We start from the raw sequence: 27,959 nt of genomic DNA, 5'->3' as shown, positions 1-27,959 counted from the left end.
AGATTGCAGTCACGTGGTGGTGAAATTCTCCCCAGGGCTGCAGTGCCCCAGTCCGAGGCTGCAGTGAGCGCAGGAGCCATGTAGCACAAACTGAGAACCCCACCTCACACAGCTCTTAGAGCGGGACAGGCCAAACGAGTCGGACAAAACTGCAGAAAAAAGCAGCCATGGTCAGGCATGACATTAGTACGGCATGTGGTGTTAGAGCGGTAGCTGTGCTGAGGGTCTGTGCGGATGGGGCGCAGAGTGGAAGTGTAGATGCCCAGAGGAGCAGAACACTCCCGAGCTGCCTGCTGCACGAGTGACCACAAGGAGGGACATATCGATGACCTTTTCCACACAGTAAGGTGATATTCGTCCTTTTTTTAAACTCGTTACAAACTGTTCTGTATTCGAGGACAAAATGTGGCCTCGCGTTAAAGTCACAGTGATTTTATCAGAGCTGGGTAGGTGTTTTTCAGTATTGAGAACTCTTTTTTTGTATTTTTCTGAACATATTTAAGTGAGAATTTTAGTTATTCTTGAGTTTATCTACTAAAAATCGACTTTTTACTCAGTTTAATCCTTAACATTTGCTGAGTAATTCTCTTTTTGAATATAATGTTATTCTGTTGGTTGCTGTTGTTTAACCCACTCACTTTCGAGCTTTAAGCTTTTATTTCAGTCCAAAAGGCTCACGAGACGAGAAGAATGACGGCTAACAAACTCTAACTTGCTCTTGCTCATAGATGCTACATGTTCTGTGAAGTTCCACTGCAGTTCTGTTGGGAACTCAGTACTCGAGGGGCTGTTTCGGCAAAATGTTTCCTTCGTCTCGTTATTTAATTAAAGAAAGTACAGCCTACTCGTTCTGTAACTGGGAGAGGCTGTATGCCCTTTAGCCACCTCCTCACACTGTGAGGGAAAGTGAATGTATCGTAATGCTGAGACTGAGGCGCCTAAGGGAGAATCGAGCCCTGACCGGGGCTCCCCTGATCACGTGACCGCAAGGGAGTTGTTGGACCGGCTAACAATTTAAAGAATGATCCGTTCTGCTTCTGTACATAAAGTGAGATAACTCTGTTACGTTCTGTCAGCTACCCAGTCGCTGGTGTAATTCCTAATTATGCTGAAGGGTTGCCTTTTGCTCTCAGGTCTGAACTGAACGTCCACTGGTCGGATGGTGCGCTGCTCTGCAAACACTGTGGACAACTGCGCCCGGACAGCTGGTCAGTACACTACTCTTGTTCCTTTTATCCCTCCCACCTCACGTTGGAGAGGGTAAAAAATACAATACATGTGTTCTTCTTCTTCTTCTTCTTCTTCTTCTTCTTCTTATTATTATTATTATTATTATTATTATTATTTCTGCTCCTGAATTATAATTTAGGTCATTACCTTATGATGAAGTCCATCACAAGCACAGTTATTTAACAAAGCAGGATTTCTCAGATAGCCTATAACTTGAACCCAAAGTCAAGGCTGTCCAATGGGATGAGAGGTCAGGGACACTACTATTGGCCAGTTTTCACATGGGCTTTAGCATACTTTATGCATAGTAATGCATTAGCATAGTAATGCTTTTTTTATGAAATCCCCCAAGTGTGTTAGGCAACCCACATTATGGAAAAACAGTTTTCCTCACTTTTCTGATGTAATCATGGTTAAAGTTTCATAACATGCCTTTCATTCCCCTAACTAAGCTGTTTCAGTTAAACATTTTTGTGATGTCACAGAGTCTAACGCATCTAAAGAAATCCACCTGTTCTGCCTACAGCAGTTTAGCTCTGCAATTGTCACTGAAGTTCTAAGAAGTGTTTTAGAGTCCTTTTTGAATTAACCACAACTCAGAGAAGCAAGTGAGAACAGAGCTTATTTATGTATATCAGTCTTAAAAAGGGGGCAGAATCAAAGAGAGCCTGTTCATTTGGAATGAAGATAGGAAATGGTCGCTTAAAAATTATGACTGTTTTTGGTACATAAACCCATCCAAACATCATAAGTGGACATCGAGGACAAAAAGATGATGTGGCCCTTTAAAGCAGGAAAAACTTGCTAGTTAGTTAGGAGACACTGTCTAAATATAACTGCATTCCTAACATTATTTAAATCACTAATCTTGTTTAGTCTGAACGTGTATGTAATTGTGTTCAAAAGAGAATAGAATCATTATAGAAAGTGGTACTTTCTTTGTTATACGTGTTTGACCATGAATTTTCTGTATTTGGTAATTTTCTCACAAAGGGAGCTAGTCATCAGAGGAGTCAGCGTCACTTTGTATGATGAATAAACATGCATTAAACATGCATTTAACAATATGTTAGATGGTCCTGTGAGGTCATCTGAAATGAAACATTAAAACACCACTGTAATGTTGTAATTAACCACTATACAGTATAATAGAAGGGTGGTAAATTTCCCACGTCATTCCCATACAGTTAAAGGCTACATAATAGCCTAAGAACTCTGTCCAGCTACAATTTCACAAAGCAGTCCTGTTTCTTTGAACTAAACTGAACTAAACTGAAGGCTGAAGTGAGAGATATTACGTAGAAAGTAAGCATAACCAGCATTTTACACAAAAGCCAAATTTGAACAAACTTGTTTGTTTTTCCAGCTCTTGCTGTGACTGCTGAACTACACGCAGTGTGAGGAAGCTGAGGATCCTCATTCTCTCGTTTGGTTAAGGTTACTGAAAATTGACAAACACAGAGATACAGGGCTAACTAACCAGTTAAGCTGGTTTGTATAGTCTATGAAAACACTCATTTTAATTCAAAACAAATTATTATCAAACACGGAAATAACATGGAGGACACAAATGTTGGTACTCGTGAAAGGTGTTAGAGTGAATTCCACATGAATAAACAGAGACAAAAAATAATGGCAAATGGCATTTTTTGGTATAATAGCAGCTTTTTAGTGTCTGAGTCAATTGGCTTATAACAGGCTTCAGGGACAACAGCTGAAAATTAGCCACTTGGCTAAACCTGACACATTTTGTTTTGGGTTTAATGTGCATTGTCTCTGACTTATTAACCAAAACTGCATTAATAACTTAGTGTGGGCATTAATTTCTGTGTTACCCTGGGAATGTTCTTTCCTTCGAACTGACATCACAGTACAGAATGGCTTATTAAATGATGTTTTTGATGTGGAAGGCTCCTTTAAAAATGTCTGTGCACTGTTCCCTCTGCACTCCAGCACCACACAGGCCATCGGTGCAGTGGGGTGGAGATAAGAGCAGGGCATGTCCTCTGATACTGTAGTGAAGCCTCCTGCTCTACCTCCTCCCCCAACAGACAAACAGCACTCTCCTCCCTCTCTCCCTCCCTCTCTCCCTCCCTCTGGAAAAGCCTAGCTTCACTGCAGCATGGACATACTGTCTGCATTTCATTGCAGCACTGAGATGACAGAAAACGTGCTAATACCTCGAGAAGGACCACACGCTAGAGTAGTCTGGTTGTAACTTGCCTTGCAACTTAACAATGGCTTAGCACTCCATTTAACAGATGTCAAAACAAAAGCAGTAGCATTAAGGACTTCAGGGAGGTCAAGGCATACAAATATGAGAATTATATCAGAATTATTAGAATTTATTAACCTGAATTTAAAGAAGCAGTAGGCAAAAAAGTGAGTGAGAAAAAGTCTAGCTAAGAGAGCTGTGCTCCAAGTGGATGGCGTAGAAATAGGTAAGCCAAGCTTTTTGTTTTGCACCCTCCTTGGCCTCTCTCAAGGACAAGGGATGGATTTCACTTTGCTTCACACTTGTTTTATCACAGCCTTCTTAGGCACTTGCTGCAGCACTTCTTTGCCTGCTCATGAATTGTGTTTACATTGAGGAAGATGATAACAGTTGAAGAGCACCAAATACCCAGACATAGATCAGTAATTCAGTTTCTCACTTCAAACTCTGGACACTGAACCCCTCAGGGGAAAGAGATATCCATCACAATCAGCATGTCTGGGAATGACTCTTCTATAGATCTTCCTGTAAATTTCTGCTGAAACAGGTTTGGCCAGGGTGCAAAAGTTCCCTTGCAAACATATAGATTTTGTTGGACCTTTTACTTAGATCCCAGGGTGAGGTACTGATGGCTCAAGTCGTGTTGCTCTTTACTTATTTTAATTGTTACTGAATTGTTCTTGTGTTCTAGGTTTTGTGTTCCGAGGCCTTCAAGCTAAGTTCACAGGTCAGAGGATGGCACTAAGAAAATAGACTGTATACAGTTTCTTCATTTCTTCCACATTGCATCAAATATGCTACCCAAAGAGCACAACAGGTAAGACTGCAAACTATACTCTACTAGCACTGCTTGGTGAGGTCGTGAGGCTTTAATTCATTGATTTTATTGTTCCTGCTGAATGGATAGTATACACTTGCATGTGGAGGTCTGGGCACCCAAGTCAAATTACACGTTTTGTTGATTTTCTAAGTGAAAATAAGCTAACACATCCTTTATAGAGAACACACCTCAGCACATTTAATAATATGCATTCATTAATAGAACATAATACATAATTACTGCTTACTTGCTTAATTGGGCAACATATTGGAAAAAACATAAAATGTGACCTGTACAAAAGATATGGAACATTTTATATTTTATGTATTTTTTGCTCCTAATATACTAAACTCAGCAAATAAATAGAAACCGTGAAATAAAATTTGCAGAAAAATACCAGATTTAAAAAAAATTATGTTTGTCCAGTGAAGGACAGCAAATAAAAACCATCACACATTAGTAAAATATGGAATATTGTTTCTGAATAACTATAGCTTTACCAACTGTTAATGTCAGTTTCATTCATGTACTTATTTAAAACCAAAATACTAACATCTGACAGACACTAACAATGAGAAGATCCTTGTTTGGATTTTTTTTCTCTTTTTCATTTTAAAATCTGTGTAAGCATATGGGACAAAAATGTATTTGTCTTTGTTTACTAAAGGTGGCTTAGTTGTAACGCTGTGTAACAACTAACCCTGCAGTATGGAGGCTATACTTAGGCTTAGCTAGTACTTGCTGTAAGCTTGTCACATGCTTCAAAACAGTGCTACGTTGTAGGAAACAAGGTGGTGATAAAGTAATACAAGATTGCATTTTGTGATTTACGCAAACAGCTCAGTAACTGAAAAAAAACTTGTGTTGAAAAAAATTAATTACTTGCCCGAACACACTCTTTGGCACAGATCTCTTTGGAACACTCTGATGGATCGCTCTAGACCATGGCTAGGAAATGTGGTAATGTGGCCAGAGGCACACGCTGCTTGACCGTTTATGACAATACTAAAAATGTGTTTATATTGCTGTTAGATCTGTCATAAGTATATTTTTTGCAAGCAACAATGTCAAAGCAGTTTCCTTTGTTTCTTTCTTCTCAGTTTTGGTACTACTTATTAACATCATTAGGCTACTAAGTTTTAGCAGCGACCACCTTCCATCTTGCTGAGTGAACCCTGAGAAGTGTCCATTAGATAAAAGCCTGTGATCAGCATTTGTCACTGTCAGTAAATTAGAACTAGATTTTAACTAGTGTCCTACTTTTCAAGGTAGTTGTAGTGTAACTAACAACTGTTCACAGTGAGGTAATCCTTCTACAGATTTATTGCTCCCAGTACACACTCTAACTCAATTTTTGTCAAATATTCCCAATGTTGATTCTGTCAACAGTAACTGAACCTCTGTCAGAACCTTCTCAGTACTCTCTGTTCTTCACTCTTCTAAGTCCTTTCCCATATTGCTCTGTTTAACCATCTAGATTTCGGTCTACTGTCTGTCTTCTGTTTTTCATTACAGCAGCACTTGTCCTGGAAACTCTGCATCTTTTTGAGCTTCTTGTAGAGAGTCTTCCTGTTCTTGGAGAATGTTGAGCTAGTCCTTCCCCTGCTGCCTTTGCAGGCTGCAAACTTGACTTTATGGATTACTAGATTTTTTTTTACATGACCCCTTAACTTCAAATCTAATCGCAGAAAAATGCAAGCTATGCAGAAGACCTGTGGTTAAGCAGGGTAAAGGAGAAAGCAGAGATTGTATTCTCTTTACATTTGGGTGACCAGTTTGTGAAGTATTTGCTTACCTTACACATCCTGTAAGACCTGAACCACAGGGTATGAACAAAATACTAGAATCGCAGTTATCATTCTGAGATTGCAGTGTGCTTTGCAGTATATTAATAACTGCACAAATAACTAATAACTGTGGTGAGACATGGTAAAAAAATTGCTTTATTTTGAGCGAAATAATTTACTTTTTTGACATACATAAGGAATTTGGTTCCAGCCATTGATGTCTCTCTAGAATTAAATGCAATATACAAGCAATATACAAATAATTCACAGACAGTACATAATATACAATATACACAGTGTACACAGAATACAAGCAATATGCAGATTCTATATGGACAAGTAATATGCAGACAATGTAATTAATTACAGACAATACACAATATACAAGCAACATACGGATTATGTAGGGGCAAGCAATATACATAAGTGTGTGTAATAGACTGCAATATCAGTGTTGCAAAAGCCAGTATTACAATAACGATTTGGAAATTATATATTGCACAGCTCTACTGCAGTCCTTTAGAGTGTTACACATGTTAACCTTTTAAATGGCCACAACCGGCCAGTGTGTCCAAACTTTTATTACACTGTTCTGTTGCATTACTACAATTTAACATTGTAGTCCACATAAATACTCAGTAATAAACGGCAGGATGTAATAAGCCTGGAATTTTAAGAGATTAATATTAGGGATGCACAATGACATTGGAATCATATCGGTATCAGCAGATATTTGCTTTAAAAAATTGTGATATCAGACCAATATTTTAAACTGGTATTTTATGATGTATTTATTGTACTCCATATGAGCAGAAATTTTAGGTGACTCCGGGCCACTGGCTATTTCTCTGTACTGCAAATTCATTTGGATCTAGTCCAAGTTTCTGCATTTTACAAATGTTTATGCATCAGCATTGGCAAGTATGTATATGAAAAATATTGGATATGGGCATCAATTCCCAGCTGCAAGAAGCACCATACGTGTCATATTGAGAAATGTACAGTCTTAGTAGATTTAGAGGAGAGAGTACAGCACTGTATGAGGCACCAGAAAGGTTTCTTTGTGTGATGCCGTAGCAGAACCACATTTATGTCATATTCTTTAAGCCTTTAAAAGGTCCTTTACAACCAAAAAAAATAATTCAAACATGGTTCTTTAGGAAACCAAAAGTGGTTCTTCTATGGCATCACACCCTTTGGAACACTTTGTGACACCAATTTTTTTTTTAAGAGTATAATGTGGCTACCACTGCTTTTCTGAAGCATTTGCTCCAGACTGTTCTCATAAAGTTTTAAAGAGGGCCACAGTAAAGATTAGGATCTGTAGACTGGGGCTGCATAGTATGGACAAAATACTAGTATTGCAATTATGTTGAGTTCCTGCATTGTGTGTATGTTAAAAACAGTAATATGACATGTAAAAGACTGGCCAGTTTAAAGAGGACTACAGTAGTACAGCACTCGGCCACAACTACGCCCACACACACACACACCCACACCCACCCACCCACACTCCTGTGAAAAGCACATGTAAAGAAATGCTTTTGCCTGCAACACACAGGCGCAATTCATTGCTCTCTAATCCGCTAAGCAGTTTCTGCCTGATTTGGACTAGGCCTCTCAACATGTCTGCTTCTGCTTGAGTTAACATTCAGAAACTCTTTACAATATGAACCGGCATTTTTTAATACTCCGGGTCAAACAATGTCAGAAGCATTCCTGTCTGATGTCTGGCTGTTGTTGCGTCTGGGTTTCAGAGTGTGTTGCTATGTAACTGTGTTGTTGTGAATGAACTGCTTTAACATCAATTCTAGATCAGTCATCATTTTTAGAACCTACATTGAACACAATCTGAAGCTTATGAACCCTGTCGACTTGAGAGGGTTAATGACCCCTGCTCACTTACAGTGTAGATGTACCTGTTGGCTGAGGCAATAGGCAGGTTTTGAGCTGCCTTCCTGTTTGAGGAGAGAACTGGATTACACCAGATCGGCTGGGTTCCACTGAACACCTTCAGGGCAAACACAGATGGGGAAAAAAAAAACTGGCTTGTGTTCATCTTTACACACTCCTTTTACAGTCTTGCTTGTGCTCTACTGTCTTTTTCTGATGGAATTTTTAGGTCTGTATATATTCAACTGCAAAGCTACATGTTTCTGGTATCACAACCCACAAAAGTACATACACCTCTGCATGTATACCAGGGCATATGCAAAGCTGTTAGTCAAAGTGAATGTGAATCAGAAATCAAACTCATTTTCATGCCGTACTGTGACATATTTCCTAGTTGAGTGTTTTCATCCAGTGATGGTGGGGTTGATGGGAGTGGAAGGTGAAACATGATACTGTCTCAACTGTTGAAACTGTTGTGGTTGTGTAGTTGATCTATTTGCTAACGGGCAATGACAGGTTCAGAATATCTGCCTGCTTTCACACTCTTTTTCAGAATCTGACTAATGGGCTTCAGTTCAAACGTTATAAAAATTATCTATTATATTTCTTTTCTGATTTTGTATGTGCTAAAGTAGCAGCATAGAATGGAAGGGAATAATACAGTTTTTGTGAAAAAAGTGCTGTTATTGTGATAATAGTATGCTTCTCAATCATTGTGTGGTCAGAAATAACTGCTGTATAATGGTTAATACAAACCTCAATTTCAGTTAGGTTGGGTCAGTAGGTAAAATGCAAATTAAAACAAGGAAGCAGTGATTTATAATGTTTTTTTTTATCAGCTTCATTGTTTTGTTTTTTTTCCATATGCTCATTCTAAAATCGATGCCCGCAGCGTGTTCCAAAAACATTTACATGGGTTAATTTAAGACTAGGAATGTTAAGAAAACATCTTAAACGTGTTGCAATCATGCTTGGGTAGAAAAGAAAACATCCAGAAAAGTCCTTGTCCTATATGGGCAAGGATAAGTCCAGACTTGCCACAAAAATATCAGCAAAAAATCCAGAAAAAAAATGTTCCTCGTAAGCAATTTTAGATGTTTCACCCTCTTCTGAGCATAAAAACAACGAAATATTTAAACAACTAAAGATATTTTGTTGAGGCATGAGCTCTTGAGCAAACCCAAGTAAATGTTTATTTAGATATTTTGTATTCAAGACACTACTGCAAATAATTCTCATCTCCGCTCAAATTGTAACCACCAGAAAAATGTGTAATGCTGACGGTGACAGTCTGCTGCCATCTGAGAAGGAAGATGATTAAAGATTTACAGTGACTGCAGAAGATGCGACCCTGCAAGCTCTGATAGATGCCTAGACTTTCATACACTTTCAGTAACTTAGAATACATTCAAACAGTTCTTGTTAAACAGTGAGGACACAACGTCTTACACAATGTGTCCTGATTAGACTTGTTTTCCTTTTGAATGTTGCCCTCCAGAATCTGTTATTGCTGCTAAGTGTTTGTGAGTGAATGAACTGGCCTGGCCTGGTCACTTTGTCTGTAGAAATTTACTCTGAATCTGAGAAAACACTATGGTCGTGAAAGATGTTGTTCCAATTTGCATTTCACACTTTTACTGTGGCCGATATTGGCAGTTGTTAAATGATAAAGCCATTTTCCACTAAAGCTAGCTATGTTCTAGAGCTGGGCGGTATGACAATATTTATCGTTATTGTGTACATATTGAGTACATTGTTGACCTTATCAGTACTCAAAAATCACTTGCTAACTGCATGTTTGAACTTAAACAGAGAGCAGAATGGATTTAGTGCAGCACATTGTGTAAAATGTTGAATACAAGTAAATGAGTTCATAGTTTTTGATAGTATTTTTAAAATGTGGCACTGCTTTGTCTGTTTTAAAAACGTCCTAAAGTATCGTGATATTACATTTTATCATATTGCCCACCTCTACTATGATCACTGAAACCAGTGAAAGCAACTCGAGATGCTGAAAAAAAGAGGTGGTAAAAGAGGTGAAATGTAAGGTGATACAGATATTGATTCCTCATGTCCACTGCCACTAGTTGTTGTTGCTGTTAAATGAGTGTCAATCACTGTGTGTTTTTAGCGAGGGCAAAGCAGCCAAACTCAACCAGTATGAGCAGAAGGTCAAAGCTGCCAAGAAAGAGGAGGAGTTATGTTACGTGAGTCCACCGGATGGAGGATGGGGCTGGATGGTGGTTCTTCACTGCTTTCTGGTATGTGCTGCAGAAATAGTACTGAATAGTACTGAAAAATGGTTTACACAGTTTTCCCTTTACTGCAAATGTAGTCCATCAGCCAAGATCCCATGTAAGCTTCCATTAGTTGTTAGCTGTAACAGCTTCATAGTTCATTACAAAACTAAAACTTCAGTGATGTCCTGGTTGATCTGACTAGATTGGGATAAGAGGACAATTAATGAACTAAATGAAAAAGGGGGGACAGTTCCAGTTTCATGTATTTCAACTATGATAACTGTTGTACTGTAATAAACTATTGTGAAGGCCGACTGATAAATTTGAGTACTAACTAAATAACTAAGTAACTAAGTAACTTTTTAACCCGTCCGTCCATGGTGAGTGAAGCTATGGAAAACTATTGAAAAAGAGACCCGTAGCCACAGAAAAAAGACCCCTGGCTATAGTCCAACACGAGATTCCAGGCAGCTCCAGTTTTGGAGAGACAGAGATGGCTGTTATCAACATATTTGTCATATATGGAAGGCTGAAAAAGTGACACAGTTTAAAAAAATTATGCACTATTTGTAGATCGCATGGTAGCCTGCCTTCAAGTAGACTGTATGCCTCTACAAATCAAAACACCTGGTAGTACGATTCAAGTCTGATGACCCCACCGCTGCTTTTAATCCCTTGACACTTGCACTTTTTTTCACACAACAGTATTCTCTAAAACTAGGTGAGCAAGTGGTAGAAGTGGTAAGTAAATAGCGACAGCCAGCGCCCTCTGCTGGCCAAAACAAGCACAACGCCGGACATCTGCTCATCTGCTCTGCTACAGGTCTTTCTTAGGACTTTCTAGTGTGTTTTTAATTGACGATTAAAAACGGGGACATTTTTGGCAATGGCTCCAGCCAGAGACAAGCCACCAAAAACAGGGACTGTCCCCAGAAAGTGGGGATGTCTGATCACTCCCTGCATACAGTTGTTTCCTAAGGGGCCAATAGACTTCTTTGGGCAGGGGAGAATATGTGATCAACGTCAGGAAGCTGTAGCCATCATACAGCAATTCAAACGTAAAAATGGCTAAACAAAGTATACTTACTTTTGCAGTGATATACAAACTTATACTGATATCTCATGCTCTATATGTCAGTATAAAAACACAAAATAAAATACTAATACTATACTATACTAATATAGTAAACATTCAGTAATTTTGTTGCCAATTACAATGGCATTTTTCTTTCCACTGTGTCCACAAAATTCTTAGTCTGCATTATAAAGATTTTAGTAAAATACCCCAGTAATGATAAATATGACGATAATTAAGAACAAAAGAGGGACTATTAATAACTGTATATTAATAACTGTAAATGATCGTAGTACGGTAAAGAGGAAAATGATTCCAGGACTATAACTAAACAACAAAATCCATTTTGGCTTTAATCAGAGTTTTAAATTGTAATTGACAGCCCTTTTGCAACTCAGCTATGTACTTTTTTCGACATCCATCCCACAAACCCCAAAATATCTCACGCAATTTCAAAAAGTGGGAGAGACATGTCCCCTTTGAACACCAGACCCCTCCCTAATTTGCACCAGCATCTATAGAACTAATATATATGTAACATTAACTGTAGTAATGCTGCCATTTAGCTTTGTGCTGTTTGCTGCCTATTAGGTGAACGTGTTGGTGATGGGGACCTTGAAGAGTTTTGGGATTTTCTTCGTAGCGCTGCAGGATGAGTTTGGTGGCTCAGCCGAGAGTATCAGCTGGATCGGCTCCATCATGTCCAGCCTCAGGCTCTCAGGAGGTGATCCCTCTCTTCTAATTAAGCCCAGAAAGCATTCCAGTTTACAGTTCTTTGTCTATGTATGAAGGTAATGCTAACTCCTGAAATGGCTTACTAAATGGAGCAGGCTGCAGCGTGTTTTATATATTTCTTTATTCCCAACCTCCTGGTGATAGCCACTTAAACTGTTTTTTCCCTCAGGTCCTCTGGCCTCTGTGGCCTGTGCTAAGCTGGGGAACAGAATTACCTCCATCATGGGAGCGGCACTGGTCAGTGCAGGCTTTCTTACCAGCATCTTTGCTACCAGTGTGGTCTACTTGTACATCAGCATGGGGCTGGTGGTAGGTAAGTATTATGGTTGTAGCACCTTTAGAAACCTGCAAAGAGGTGATGAGTATGTGATGAGTATGTTGAGGTCTGAACAAATGAAGCTTTGTAAATGGGCATTAAGGTCTGATACTTTAATGTGCTACTGTATGATGGTCATTGTATATAACAGTAACTTAACTGCTAATTTTGAGGTGTTCTATGTTTAATTGTATGTGCTATAAAGTTATAAAATTGATTAATTTGTTTTGATAACTTCTCCCAGGTCTTGGCTTCGCACTGTTATATCAAGCCACGTCTGTTGTTACCGCGACTTATTTCCGAAAGAGGTTAGCAACAGCATACTCCATTGGCCGCTCTGGCATGGGTTTGACCTTTGCCCTCGCCCCCTTTACCCAGCTGCTCCTGGATCAGTATGCATGGCAAGGTAAATATAATTCAGAGGACTAGGAGCTTTTCACTATCTGATGTGCTGTGTGGTGATTTTGTGTATTGTTCTGTTGGTTGGTGTATCACATTTTCATATACATAAAGATACAGATTTGTGTAAGCATTATTTTCAGTGCTATTTCTTCTTGGTCATGAGGACCAAAGTCTTTTTGACATATTCTTACTGATCCATGTCATGTATGTAAAAAATCCTTTAAAGTTAAAATCAAGATGAAATTTGTTTCTATGTTGGATCTTCTAAAAATATGATGTTCAGTTTTTTATACATGCACCTGGGTATTATGGGCAAGTGCAGCAAATGTTCATTAATTCTAGTCACATTGAATCTCTCTGACTGTCTTTGTCCAGGAGCTCTGTTGATTTTGGGTGGTCTGATGTTGAACCTGGTAGCCTCTGGAATGCTGCTGCGACCAATCCATGTGCGACCTGCTGCCTCCTCTCCCCCTTCCTCGTCTAGCCTCCGCAAAGGTCTGACAGGTTCTCTGAGAGGAACTAAGAAGGAACCTCTTCAGAACGGCCTGAACGTGACTATGGCTATGTCTAATGGCATTGCAAAAACAGAACCCTCTCCTTCTTTTCATGCTGATACACTTATCATAGAGAACCCATCCCTTGGGCAGAAAAACCTTCAAGCTGCGGAACTAACTAGCCTGGTCCAGAATGGTGTAAATGGACTGGACAGTGGCCCAGTAAAGGTTTACCCAGAAAGTAATGGCAAGACAGTTGTGGATTCATTACTGCATGAGAAGACTCCCCCCAAAAAAGCCAAAGTCTTGGACTTCTCACTCTTAAAGAATCCTTTCTTTTGCATCTATACCTGGTCGCTGGTCTTCAGCCAGCTAGCCTACTTCATCCCCTACTTCCACCTATCAGCGAGAGCTAGGAATTTGGGAATCGACCCCATGGATGCATCCTTCATTATATCTGTAGCAGGTGAGTATCGGGGGTTGGAATTCTATCCTGTATTTGATGATATCTGTAACTTAGAATCTCTGCTTCCTAATATATTTTGCACTAGGAATGATTTCATTAATCACTGTTTCAAGTTGATACATTTCAAATGTGTAATTTGACCAGTTTTATGTGGTTTGCAGATTTTCTAAGTGGAAATAAGGAAATAAACCTATCTACAGAGAAAACACCTCTGCACATTTTAATGTTTTAATGCAGAGTTGCTGTTTATTATCTGAAATTAACATATTGTTAAAAATAAAACATAAAATGTGGCTTGTGCAAAAATTATGGCACATGTTATAGTATCTGTAGTCTGTAGAGGATGTATTAATGTCTTTTCGCTTAGAACATCAACATAACATGTAATTTGACTTTTGAATTTTCCCATGACACACTCTATCTCTCTCTCTCTCTCTCTCTCTCTATATATATATATATATATATACAGACAGATAGATAGATATAATATATATATATATATATATATATATATATATATATATATATATATATAAGCCAGGGTATATGTGTAATTTTTTTTTCTTATTATATTTTTTTCAAAGTACATCTATTTTTATTATTTATTTTCAGTCATTACTGTCCATGTGTTTGCTTGTGACTAGGTAGACTTCTGTACAGACGTAATTACCAGTACTCATATATTGTTGCACTGGTCTAAGAGAGCTAAGTAGCTTTTTTAAATGTGTGCTAACCTAAGCAAGGGTTAGTTTGTGCAGTGACAGTTCTAGCAGAAAGTAATCAGAGGGGCCACAGTGATCTTTGGGCTTGCACATGCTTGTCTTTTGAGTTCCAGGCACAGACAGAGAGCTCTACACAGAAAACATGGCATGGTGCACTCGGACCACTGTACTTTGCTGTGACATATTCTAAAGGCTGGTTAAAATTAGATGCAAAAAAAGCACAACTCTGTCAACTTCTGCACATTAATTATTTGTGAGCTGCTCAGAATCTGCAGGCTTATGTAATGAATGTTCTTACATAAAAGCTGAACTTTACCCCAGTGGCCAGAGCTGTTGAGTTCAGAAGTATCCTATTGATGAAGCCACACTATACAAAAAAATAAGAATTTTAAAAAGAATAATAATAATAGCCATCTTTTCTCGAACTGTGCAAGTTCAACTATTATTTGGGTTCGATAATGTTTTTTCTCCTCATTTTATGGATAAATTGCAAACTGATTATTTAAAAGGTCTGTTTTATTTGGTGTAATAGTAAACACGAGTATTGCTCAGAATATATGCTATATTATTGTAATGTACTGGCAAGAATTTCACATTATGGTCAAACATGTGCCATACCAAGTAAAAGTATCAATTCAGTACCTAGAACACAAGCTGCAGCTTTTGTCTTTCATGAAAGCTGGCAGAATACACTGAGTCATAAATATGAGAAGTGGACTGGACAGGATCTACGGCAGACTGGGCAAGGTTTAAACAAAAACTCATGAAAAGTTATCAATCATTGTCTTCATAATATACAGTGAGCTAAGAGGTAAACATATAATCTAAGGCTAACATATAAAATGAGAGATAAGCAGCATTGAATCTATTACTGCATAGCATTTAATGTAGAATACAACACTAGAATAACACTACCGTAACCTGCTGTTTTAATAATTATAAGTGGGCTTGTGGCAGTCTTCTCATATAGACAGCGTGCATTGTGCTTTTACAGAAATGCAGTCCAGTGCAGCCCCTCCCTTTCAATTCAGACCTCTTTTCAAACGGGACAGCCCGGATCAGACCAGGCGAGTACAGCTCAGGCCTCTAAAAGCGGCTCCTGATGGTGGGCCGCTCACTGTCGCTGAACCAGGGGGAGTCGCTAAGCAACGGGCCGAGTGGCTGCCGTGGCGACAGCAGGGCTTCCCAATGCGGCGGCCAGCTCTAGAGTGGCTGACATTGTGCTGGGGCGCACTGAGGCAGCAGCAGTGCACAATAGCAGGGGGACGAGAGGAGCCAAACACGTTTGTGTTTTTAATGAGTGGGCCGGGAAATTGGACATGCATTCGGGCCCGCTGTTCCCCAGTGTTTGCTCTTTGTCTCACTTTGATGTAGTGGGGAACATTGCTTTTTGTGGCCATTCAGGGAACTTCATAAAAGGCATACAAACACCTGTCACATGCCTGATCACTGGACTGAGACAGTGCAGAGTAGGGCCCGACCGATATAACGTTCTGTAAATGTATTGGTGCGTAATAAAAAAAAGCCGTCAATAAGCATCAATATTGCTTTATGTATATACAGTAGTGTGTGTTAAAAAATTTTAATTTGAATTAGCAGAAACCAACAAACTTCTAAAAATTGCAAAGAACTTTGATGGCGAAAAATTGACAATCATAGTCAGTGAAGCACTGTTTTCTAAAACCATAATAGTATAAAGTTATCAAATCAGATATGTGGCATTTTATTTATCAGAATTTTTAGCTCCTTAAAACCCATGTCAGATTGGCGACACCATTTTCATATCGCTTAAGAGGACTGGATGGCAGGCTTGTAAAAGGAGGGGAAAAAGGGGTCTTTTTTCTAAGCTTCGCTATTGAAGTCTATTGTGTGGAGCTTGACAAAGACAGCTGTGAACCTCACTAGACCCACTGCAATTTAAACACACAAACAACTCGCCAAACGTCTCTGTACTCAAGTGGGGACGCACCGGGAGACTGCCTCTGGTGATGCGCCAAGGACACATAAACATTGACCAGCTGTTTCGCTTCATGTTTGACCACTGCTAAGAACCTCACAGGGTGTGCTGTAATACTGCCACTGCATTAAGAGTCGCGCAAACTTTTCAGAGTTGACCTCATTGACTTGCCTCGTCAGTAATGTAGCGCATGCACACGTCTGTATTTGCATGAGGCTCTTGACTGCATTTGGCACGGCTCCTTCCCTCATTCTGCAACTCTCCATTCAATTACCATTGTCAGGTCTAAAGAGATTTTTACTACACCACATTCCGCGATCTTTTATTTAACCCCTTAAATTTTGAGTTCTCAACTCCCAATTTCTTTGTCTACAACTTACCAGCTACATAACTCACATAGTCATTTCATAGTATTTACTTCACAATGATTCAGTATACTCTTAAACATAAATGTGGTTCTAAGAAAACCCCCACATTGTGTGTAGGTTCTTTAAACCTTAAAGCACCCCTAAAGACATAAATTAAAAACCAAATTATTATTGTATTACTGCTTTGGCCATAAAGCTTCTAAGAATGGCACAAAAGTGTCCCTAACCTCAAAACCTCAACACTCATTAAGAATGCTAAGACCAATGAATATGCACAGTTATGCAAATTGTAAATGCCCCCTTTTCTCTACCTTTCTAAACTGTCCCTTCTCCTCACTACCCTGCCCAGTGTAACTTTAATAATGCAAAAATTCTGTCTTTCTGTCACTCTGGCACCAGTCGATTTTACTTGCTCAGTTTTGAGTATTTATCATCTAAAGTTGCCTCAGTGCAGCATCAGTGAGCCAGAATTGCTGGTGGTTTAGCCTTTTTGATAAGCTAACAGTAGCTTCTGGTGCTAATGAGGATATGAATTAAAAGCAGCTTAAGCCAACAGTTCCACAAACAAAAAAACACAAGTTTTCCTTCTCTTTTTCAGTGAGGCTTCAGGGAGCCGGAATGAACCTGCGTGGTTGTGTGTACAGCTACATAGGCCTTCTTGTTAAGCTAATGCTACTTTCTAGGCTAACGTCTAGCGGCATGGCTGCTGGTGATATAGGCTTTCAAAATTTAATGCTGGTAGCATTTTTTGTCAATTTAATTCAGACTGTTAAAATATCCTGCTTATAGGTTTAATGCTGGTAGCATTTTTGATATGGTAATTTAGGCTGTTAAACCATCCTGCTTATAGTTTTAATACTCGTAGCATTTTCTGATAAGCTAATTTAGGCTATTAAAATATTCTGCCTATGATTTTAAAGCTGGGAGCAGTTTTAATAAGTTAGTTAATTTAGGCCTTTAAAATGTCCTACCTAAAATTTTAATGCTTGTAGCATTTTCAGATAAGTTCATTCAGGCTATGCAATTGTCCTATCTTTTATGTAGGGGTCTATTTAGACATCACAACAAGGTAGGACAATTTGTCTGGTGGCACTGCTGTGGGACGCGAGGGCTGAGACTACGAGGAACTGCAGATTAAAGCCGCTTCCCATGGCTCTTGTCGGCACTTAGGTGCTGGTCGCTGATAGTGGACCATGATAGGTTCAAGTGCATTTGTGACATTCAAAACTGAGCCACTACGTCGAGCCCTGTTAATCATTTTTTCGGATATACTGAGAAAAATTTGAACACTGTGCTATTGTAACATTTGACGTATCAGTCTGTATAACTGTAATAAGTCTTCCAAAGAACTTTGGAAAGGATTTTCACACTTATATCTTGTTTACAAAAGTCATTCCCTGAAAAGCCATCTATTGAAAAAGTACTGAATAATAGGTCTAAAGATCATTTATGAAATAATAAATCTGCCAGTTTTAAGTGGTTAATAAGTTGTTAGCATTTTGTAAAGCATTATAAACCTAAAACAATGCTACAGAGCCAAATGCTAAAAGTACTTATCATCATGCTGTATTAGCAAGTGCGCTGCTGTGCCTGCGACTGCTGCCACTGATCCATAAATGTTTTCGCTGTTGTTTTGTTCCATTGATCCCTGCAGCCGTGCTGCCTCAAACCCTTTCCTGAACCGATCAATAGCCCACTGCGGCATAGGCCTACAGTTATGATTTGCACAGGCAGTCACCCCGCCCCCAGCCACTGACATCAAAGAGCAAGGAATTAACTCCTTTAGAAACTGCTGGAGGTTAAAATTCGTATTATCCCTCCATTGGTTCTTTTCTGCACGTTCTGCAAAAGAAAAAAAAAACAGTTTGTTATACCTGCAGGACTCCACAGAGATAATAACATGTTTGAAAGCATCTTTACATGCACATGTGAAACACATTGCTGTGCAGGATGATCGGCTGGTTTTAAGGCTCTTGAGACTGGGGCCTGTTCTCTTTAGCGCTGGGTGCTTGGCTGATTGATAGCCTGCAGGGTCATGGAGCCGGTGATCCAAGTGAAGAGCCCATACAGATGTTAGGCCTCTTAAACCTACTGTTGGCCTTCAACAGCAGCTCATCCTTTTACACACTGTACACAGAGTGGCACACTTTAACAATGACACAGAGGTCACTCACCGCTGAGCGCAATTGACTGATGCCCTGAGTGACTTTTACACTAAGGCTGCAAAGCACTGTGCAAAAGTCAGAGATCACCCTTCATTTATATTTCCAGTCAAAATGGCCATTACGTGTTAGTTATTCAGTTTTCAGGAGACATTTTTTTAGCAGATTAGATATAAAATAATCTGCTTGCATAATGAAAGAGAAAGTCAAAGAAAAATAAGTGAAAAAATAGGAGTTTCAAAAATGGGGCAAGGCCTGTTAGACCACCAAAACTGTCTGGGATTTCTTGGATCATGAAAAACAGAAAATGCAACCAACTTTTAAGACTGAACTTTGTAGGTATGGAAAAATAACCCTGTAGATTTCTTTGAAAACTGAAATGACTATGTTTTCTGTTTTCCCCTTCTGCTGAAAAATGTATAACTTGTACTTAATGGTGGTTTTAACTGGAAATTAAATAAATGAGGGGTGGTCTCCAACGGTGCATACTAATGTAAATATTTGACCTCACAATTCAATTTAAAAATCTCACATTTCACCACACATTTAATTCAGTTCATTTGTTAGGTTATTGATGTTTTAAAAATGCATTTATTACACATATAGGCCTGGAGGGACTGCATACAAAGTAGAATGAAGGCATTAAAAATGGAGATTTTTATGTTTTAAAATAGCCTGATGATCTTATTTTGTCCACAAATGATCGAAGACTTTATTGTAATTGATTAGAATTGATTCAGACATTTCATGTGGTTGAATTACCACCCTCAGACTATGGCTGAACAAGACCCTGTAAAAAATTACGAAAAAAGTAAATTTAAAATCATAAGGCAACTTAGTTCAGCTTTTTTGTTCACTCAGTTTGATGGCAGGGGTTGATCTGACTTCTTTTGACTAATTTTTACAATACCACACTGCAATTCTATTGTATTTAATATGCCTTACAACAGAGGTGGGCAGTATGATGATATTTATCATTATTTTGACAGATTACATCACAACATGCTTTTCTGAGCATATTGTAGATGTCGTCAGGACAGCATATTGTAGATATTGTCAGGACTGAGCTGTTTTCTTAAAAAAAGATCATAATTAGGCTTGTTTAATTGATTTAGTACAGTGCAGTATATGCAATGTTGTGAAAAGTCATTGTATTCCTTTTTTGATAGTGGTGCTTTTTGGTGTGTTGTCTGTTTTTATCAAACTTCAGAAAAACTAAATATTGCAATACCTTATTCTGTATTGAGACATATTGTGATGTTATATTTTTGTCATATTGCTCCTTATTTTAAAAACGCTGGCCAGTTCTTGTTCAGACCAAAAATGAATGATATTTTTTGGATCACATGAATGCCTTTATTTATTCATATCCTATCAAGAAACGTTGAAGATTATTAAACACAATAAACCAGTTTGTCACTGGTTCTAAGGTTTATTTGCATATTGCAACCTTCTGGCTAATATTGCAAAAGCAGCTAACAAAATACTAAGCAACACTACTCCAGATCTAAACGCTCTGACGCATTTTTATATCCCTTCCCATTGCTGACTCAGCATAGGTAAATTGGATAAAGTTATTGGCACAGCTCTCAAGCTCCTACATGCTGCTGCTTAGATGACCCTTTGCACAGATGTAAAATGTGTCAGTGTGTAATGGCTGACCTCTTTCTCCTGCAGGTATAACAGAAACCATGGCTCAGCTGGCATCTGGCTGGGTGGCGGACAGGAACCTGGTGCATAAATACCACTATCACAAGGCCTATCTGATCCTATGTGGTGTAGTGAACCTGCTCTCCCCCCTCGCCACCTCCTACATCCTGCTGATGGTCTATGCAGTCTTTTTTGCCATCTTCTGTGGAGGCTACATGGCCCTGCTGCTGCCCGTCCTGGTGAGTACAAGACTGACACAAAGAGAACACAAACAGTGCTGTCAGAATTTAGTATAGTTTTAGCTATAATCGTACATTCTGAGGGTCGTAAACACATGAACACGTGAATTTCCAAGTTTACTGAAGGGAAATTGCACGAGAATGGCTGACAAAGTTGTAAATACAAGTGGTAAACTTGTATGTTACTCGAGTTTACGAGTTGTGATGGATCACCAGCCTGTACATTCTCTAATACCACGGCAATACAATAGACCAATACAATTGCGTGAAATTAATGAACAAACATAATGACAAATATATCAATGACTGTAAGAAGTCAGTAAGCACCCAACAATGCCTAATTTGTCCCTGTCATAATAAAACTTCACATCGCTGAAATACTAGCTGTACTTTAGAAGTAAAATACATTAACTTTTAATTTAAGTCAATATATACGGCTTCATTTGAAGTCATTTTGGAAACATACTGTTGGTCCATTCGTCATGAAAAGTTCAAGCACTGTAAAGGGCAGCCAGTCATGACCACCCAAATGCAAACAATGGTAGTTACGATTTGGTGACATGACAGTGTTGCTTTGATGAGTGGACAAGGGCCATCCAAAAGTACCATTAAGGCAAGGCACTGCAATCATTCCGGTCATTCCCTTCAAGGTTCCATTAATAATTTTCCAATTTTTTGACAATTGCATGTGTGACATGTCTTCTTTTAAACCACAATCATAAAAAATGTCAAAATGTTTATTTCAGCATCCTTTTTTCGGTTTGCTTCCACTTCTGTCTAACCTTATTCTCAAAAGTCAGCAACTTTAATGAATACAGTTGAATCATGTACTGTAGGATTAACTAGAATATCCAAATATGTCTATTTCCCTTGTATGAAACAATGAAAAAAATCACATCACGATAATATTATTTTATAAAAATAATTTTTACAGAGTATATCACGGAAGAGACACGATCTGTTTATAGTTTATGGCCCAGATTTGAGGAAAAATGGGTCAACTTTCAGTAGACAAAAAAATTGTGAGTTCAGCTTCTTTTATAATAAAGTTTAAAAAGTACATTACCCATCTATTTGACTGGAAAGAAGACAGTTACAGCTCTCATACGACACCCACCTTTTGATTGTAGCTTATGAAATATGAAAGTTATGAAGAATATGATGAAGTGCGTTTGGGAACCACCGGTGGTCTCAAGGAGTTGAAGAGGTTTTAAGTACTGACAATATCCTCAATATGCTCAGAAAATCTGTTCTATAAAATCCTTTCTCTAAATTGTGTCTTGAAATAAACATTTTAATTGTAACATCATTCAAAGGGTAGATGTTTTAAAATATGCAAATGTATGCATGTTTAATTAGGCAGTGTCTCATTTGTGTATATAAATGTAATGTTTTTGGAAAACTACGAATAAAACAGTACTCACTGGAATATCAGTAACCAACTGGCAAATATTCGTTGTGATATCTATTGTTTTAAAATAGATATCACTTGTAGTGTCTCGCCTTTAAGGCTCCAGCAGTGCAGAATGGATTGCAGTGTATTTTGGGGAATGTAGTTTTTCAGTCCACTCCAGTATTGATGAAGATGATGCTTAGCAAAGCCCCACATCTCATTAAATGCCCCATGGTTTTGAAAGCACTGTGCATGTACTTTTGCTGGTAGTGTTAGGTTGAGGTGTTGTTTTCAGTTGCTGAGACTCTGCGCTGCGTCCAGGGTTCAAATGTGGTGTAAATTGAGAGGGCTATCTTGCTAGAGTCCAGCTCTCAGGGCAGCTGCAGTAGCGGTTGGCTGCCGTTTGCTCACTCCTCTGGTTAGGTCGTATTTTGCCTTTCAAGTATTTTTACAACCACTTCAAACTAATTCCCACAGTGTAAGGCAGCCTGGGCACTCTGAAGATGGGGTCCACGTGATAAACGTCAGTCAGTCTTTGATGTTATGCTAGTCTTAAGAAAAAACAGTGCACCTGGGTGCAGAAAAGTCTGTAATTAAAGATAATGACGTTTCATTTCAGAACTCTGTATCTAACTTACAGATGTCTTTGAACACTCTTATTTCTTAAATGCTTTAAATCCCTTGTCCTGGCCTCGGCACAGTGAGGAGTGAAAGTAGACAGAAGAGAAATATAGCATATTACAATATAGTGAAAGTTAAAGAATTCTGGGAGAATTTATCTAGGTTTTATTTTTTATTGGAAAAGCAATCATTTCTGCTGACAGATCCTCAGTTGTAGCTGTCAGAGTGAAAAATGGAAGATTTTAAGTTGCCCCAAGACAGGTGAAAATTATGAACCTGAAACCTCAGGTATATTCCACACACGTATCAGAGTAAAAGGGAGTTGGCAAAAAGTGTTCATAAAAAACATACAGAAGATAAAGCCAGTGAGACGTTTTAAAAGTAGAGAGTTTCATAGCCAAGCTGAAAAGAAGGACATAACTTGCAGTGCTGATACAGTTTTAATATTATTTCTTTTTCTTGGTAATTATTACCTGTGGGATTGTTGTTGCAGTAGCAAGTCCTAGTTTACAGTCCAGTCGAGGGTTCCACCTCTCAGGATATTGGTGGGAAGCCGTGCCATCTTGGTAGTGTGCACATAATGAATACTTTCCAAAGAGGCACTTCAAAAGGACCTTTGACTTTCAGAATCTGGTCTAACCTTATATTTGGAGTGTATTGCTGAATAGATCACTTTACCCAGTAGAAAAACAGGCATAATCAGTCTCTAGATCAGGGGTGTCAAACCCAATCACTGAAAGGGCCATATTAAAAAATCTCAACAAATCTGTGTGCTACAGAATGTTTTTATATCATTTTAAAATAACTGTTAATTTTTTAAATAACAATTTCTGAGCTGCTGAGCTGAGTGTTTGTATTGCTTGACCTGTAGCTGAAATGCATCTAGTGTGTTTGGTGATATGACTGGTGTGGAATTGTGTAGAATTGCCTACAGTTGTGGTGTAACCGCTGTCCCATAGATTGTTGTTGGGGGAGGGGGGTGGGAGCGCACAGCACATTGCTGCGGTGCATGCTGGGGATTGTAGTGCAGCACACTGTGAAATGGGCTTATATCAATAGAAAATCAATAATAATTATGTGGGCCAGGTAGGATTGTGCCACAGACCTGATCTGCCCCACGGGCCTTGTGTTTGACATATGGGCTATAGATCATCCTATAGCAACTCTATTTCAAGATGTTGCCTAAGGGTAATAAACCCATTTTCCACACTTTACAGTGACATTATACACATTCAGTGACATTAAAAAGCTTAATAATGAAGAGACTCATAAAAAGCTTGTACATGGTCACTGGATCTCTTGGTATGCTGCAGAGAAGTTTGCACTGGACAGTTCCCCTCAGAATAATGATTTTTCATCTATTTTTATCCATCAGAAAACAATTTGAATGTGAAGTTCATTATTTAGCTTTCAGTATCGTATAAATGATTTTTATGTTATGAGAAACTACTTAAATATATGCATCATTCTACCAAATTAGTTCAAAGTCAGAGTTAAAAACACATTTTGGACTTTTAACTTGTACTTGGACTGGGACTAAAATTCCTTTTGCTTTGAGTGACCCTACACCTTAATTATGTTTACTTTTTCTAACTTTACTTGACTGCAGAAAATGTGATTCAGTTGTGACAGTTCTTCAGTTTATACACAGATTTTCAAACTTTGGGACACATTTACTTCAAAACAATGGGATTTAACTACTGACCTTGTGGCCATGAAGGACAGGGATGCAGATGCAAATGTCACTTATGTAGCCTCTTGAGAAAACAATGCAGTTACAGTTTAGTTTTTCCTTTTAGATTTTTATTTTACAAGATTTTTGTAGTTTTGCTTATTAAGGAAATCGAACTGTAATATTTTATGCTCACTTAATAGTAGTGGTTAGAAGCCTATTCTAGTCAAATATGTATGTTTTACTTGTGCAATTAATAGTTTTTGTTTAGAAAATTTTGATTATTTGACAAATGACTTGATTATTTTTATGTTTTAAATTGTTTTACTTGGTTTTAACAGATTGTTTTACTTTACAATTGAGTAATTGCTTCACAATGTTACATCATGAGATAGTTTTTTATGACTGTCTGCATCATTTTAGTCTCATCATTTAGTTTTATTGTTGCACAACACAAGCTGATCAAGTCACATATACCACTATGCCAACTGTTTGTTTTTTTTTCCCAGGTTGACTTGGTAGGACCTGATAAGTTGAACAACTCCATGGGATTTTCGATGTTCTTTGTGGGACTTGGATGCCTAACAGGTCCTCCTTTAGCAGGTAGGTGTTTTTTTTCTTTGTGAAATCTGTGCTGAATGTCGTAAGTAATAAATATTAGCTAAATGCCACATGTGACATCATGGAATTGAGAGTGTTTCTAAAAGCCAATGCCTGAGGTGCCTTCAGGCGGTGGTAAGACGTGGGAGTTGCCCCCCGCCGGTGTACTTGTTGACCCACTTTGTGTGTGTGTGAGGACACACATGTGTGAACAGTGTCACCTTTCTTAAGGGAGGAAATCTTCCAAGAACAGATTTATCTGCTTTTGACACTGTTAGGCAGATCATATCACCTGTCTTTATTTAGCAGCAGGTTAATGTCTTTGGTTAGATCATGGATGTTTTTACCATTGACCTTTTATTTCTATAGAACTTAGCCTAAGTGAATAGACAGTGTCTCTAAATTTAGCGTAAACGTTAACATTAGCTGCACCAACAGAAGTAACTTAAGATTCAGCACTTTGATCCAGTTGCCATTCTGTTCACATGGAAAATATGAGTTCATTACACAGTAAAGCACTGGTAGATGTCTGTACAAGCAGTCTGCTGACAGAGCTGCAATTCTTGGAAACGCAAGAGGCTCTCTCTCACTTAGAGGGGCCCTGTGTGGGAGGGGGCTGTGTAGGCCCTATTTGGACAGAGGGTATGTAGACCCTCTTTGGGTGGGGGGCTGTGTACGCTCCCTTTGGGAGAAGGGTGTGTAGACCTTGAACTTAGCCCCACATAGTCACTCTAACCCAAACCATTTTGTCAGGAACCCCCCAAACTTGAGCCCCAGCTGGGGAAGCAAAATGTGATTAGTTAACCCCCATGTGGGCTTTTCCGGACAGAACCTTTTGCTGTTGACTGGCCCTGCTGGTCACGGCTGGAGCGCACCACAATCCACACTGACCTCTGCTACATAGGAACCAGAAACATGGTTCAGCCTCCCTCAGCTTCGGCTATATGTCCTATAGTATTGGCAATTAGCAAAACAAGCGAAGAGAGAGATTCTGTAAAGCACTTTTCACTAACGTTCCACAAGACCTAATAGTTTTGCAGTTGGTCCATTGGCTTTCCCATCCTGGAAAAGACATGTTCTGGTCTTGAAGGGGAACTCCACCAATATTTCTAAATTTCTGCATAGATTAATCAGTGAGATGTAAACAAGGTTTGATGTGAAATATGGTTCATTATAGAGAAACGTACCGACTTCTTTACAGTGATGATAATAACCAAGGGATGCAATGTCTTAAACGCAAATGTAACAATTTTATTTAAGATCCAAATGATAGAACAACCTTATACACTCTCAGAAATAAAGGTACGAAATTCACTGGGGCAGTTACCCCTCTTGTCACTGGGGTGGTACCCTCAAGGGTAGCCAGGGAACATAATTGTACCATAATCCACTGAAATCATATTTTCTAAGTTGTATTGACTCCACACAGCCAGTCTCGTCTCCAGGCTTTTTATTTTATTGTTCTGTTTTAAAACATTAGATTATGAAAATGTACAAAAATGTTCTTTTCACATGGGAAAAACTTATTTAAGGTACATAGTTGGACATTAAAACCACTGTTGTATCTTTGAGGGCACATTTCCATTGTTTGTACCTTGATGTACAAAAGATGTACCTGCACAGAACCTTTATTTCTAACAGTGTAGAACACCCTGCAAGTACCTTTTCGGCATGAACGGCTTTTAAATAATACATTTTTGATCAAAACCTATTGCAAAATGATCACAAAACAATGTCTTGGGCATCATGCAATGTGTTTGTACCCAATTTATGTTAGTCATAAACGCTTTGGGCATCTACCTCCTACCAGCATCACTGAGAATAATTCTAGCTATTTCATATCAAACCACCCTGAATGACAATTTTAACCAATTAATTATTCCAAATTTTTTGAATAAATGTAAATCTTTAATGCCATTTCTTGATAGAGGGACCTAAAAAAGAAGTAAATTGTCTCATATGAATTAGCTGGTGGATTTTTTTCATGAATGAATTGGCAAAAAAACAGATTTACACAGTTTTCCTTTTATCTTAATTGTGTGACATACCGCTGCTGCCGTTCTTAGCTATGGGGCATAATTTTGTCAAGCTTTTATAGGTAACAGTGATCAGAAGCGAATCTATTTTGAGATGGGCCCCATATCTCAATCAGATTAAAGGTCTGACTCCTCATCTGTATCCTCCAGGTTTTCTGTACGACTACACTCAAACGTACGACTGCTCCTTCTACCTGGCTGGCGTGTGTTACCTGCTGTCATCAGTCTCTCTCTTCCTGGAGCCACTGGCCCAGCACTGGCAGGCAAGAAAGAAACGACAGGAGCTGCTCAATAAAGAGCTGATGTGGAGCAACGGCTGCTTCTGTCCAGTGCCTCAGAGAAATGGGGTGGTGTAGATGAAGCAGAGCAGCACACCATGGCCACGTCTTTTCTCGAGGTTTCATCCTCCAAGAGTTACCCTAACCTCAGCTTTGGGGTGGACTACAGTACTAGCCTTTTTGAGGGAAGGACGTTCATTTGAATGGCACAGATATTATGACCAACACAGTCTTAAAATGCTTGAAGACACCATACTGGATACTGCTTTTAGTTCCAGAGAACAGACGGTCAGGTCCGTTCTGTAACTTCCAATAAAGCCAAATTGATTTCATGTTACAGTAAAGTAGTAACCTTCCCTGTGAGTGAAAAACTGTCATCTGTAAAGGCTTTTTTTGCCCAGTGGGAGAAACAAAAACAAGTTTTTTTTATTGTTTTACTTTGATTTAATGTCTACATCTTCACTTTTTGTGTATTGCCAACATCCAGTTCAATATCACCGGAAAACTCTGTGCTTCCATTGGTATCGGTGCATCAGAGGGTATGAGGGTTACGCAATAGATTATTCAATGAATGAGTAAGTAAATAAA

General features: G+C 38.7%; 1 protein-coding gene across 5 annotated transcripts; it reads left to right on the top strand.

Moving 5' to 3' along the window:
• Nucleotides 1-39: 39 nt before the first annotated feature.
• On the top strand, nucleotides 40-27,708 carry slc16a4 (solute carrier family 16 member 4). 5 transcript variants are annotated; one of them, XM_036579334.1, is made up of 11 exons: nucleotides 40-342; nucleotides 1,134-1,208; nucleotides 4,137-4,262; nucleotides 10,077-10,206; nucleotides 11,852-11,984; nucleotides 12,165-12,308; nucleotides 12,556-12,717; nucleotides 13,089-13,673; nucleotides 20,560-20,771; nucleotides 24,967-25,060; nucleotides 27,244-27,708. In XM_036579334.1, exons 3-11 carry the CDS (start codon nucleotides 4,240-4,242, stop codon nucleotides 27,447-27,449), a joined length of 1,689 nt encoding a protein of 562 aa, XP_036435227.1. In that variant the 5' UTR covers nucleotides 40-342; nucleotides 1,134-1,208; nucleotides 4,137-4,239; the 3' UTR covers nucleotides 27,450-27,708. The 5 variants fall into 5 exon arrangements, with proteins under 5 accessions (XP_036435227.1, XP_036435225.1, XP_036435228.1 ...); XM_036579332.1 differs by having other exon boundaries at nucleotides 40-347; XM_036579335.1 differs by lacking the exon at nucleotides 40-342 and adding an exon at nucleotides 355-446.
• Nucleotides 27,709-27,959: the final 251 nt, after the last annotated feature.

The sequence above is a fragment of the Colossoma macropomum genome, unplaced genomic scaffold (genome assembly GCF_904425465.1).
Source record: "Colossoma macropomum unplaced genomic scaffold, Colossoma_macropomum, whole genome shotgun sequence".
NCBI lineage: Eukaryota > Metazoa > Chordata > Actinopteri > Characiformes > Serrasalmidae > Colossoma > Colossoma macropomum.
Note: the sequence above shows the minus strand (reverse complement) of the source record. Positions and strands in the feature narration are given on the sequence as shown.

What these genes read in the sequence shown, in the direction of transcription:
- slc16a4 (XM_036579334.1), top strand. Translation starts at nt 4,240, where the DNA reads ATGCTACCCAAAGAGCACAACAG. An exon ending in CTTCATTATATCTGTAGCAG is followed by an intron (nt 13,674 to 20,559) that starts GTGAGTATCGGG and finishes TTTCTCCTGCAG; the next exon opens with GTATAACAGAAACCATGGCT. An exon ending in CCCTGCTGCTGCCCGTCCTG is followed by an intron (nt 20,772 to 24,966) that starts GTGAGTACAAGA and finishes TTTTTTTCCCAG; the next exon opens with GTTGACTTGGTAGGACCTGA.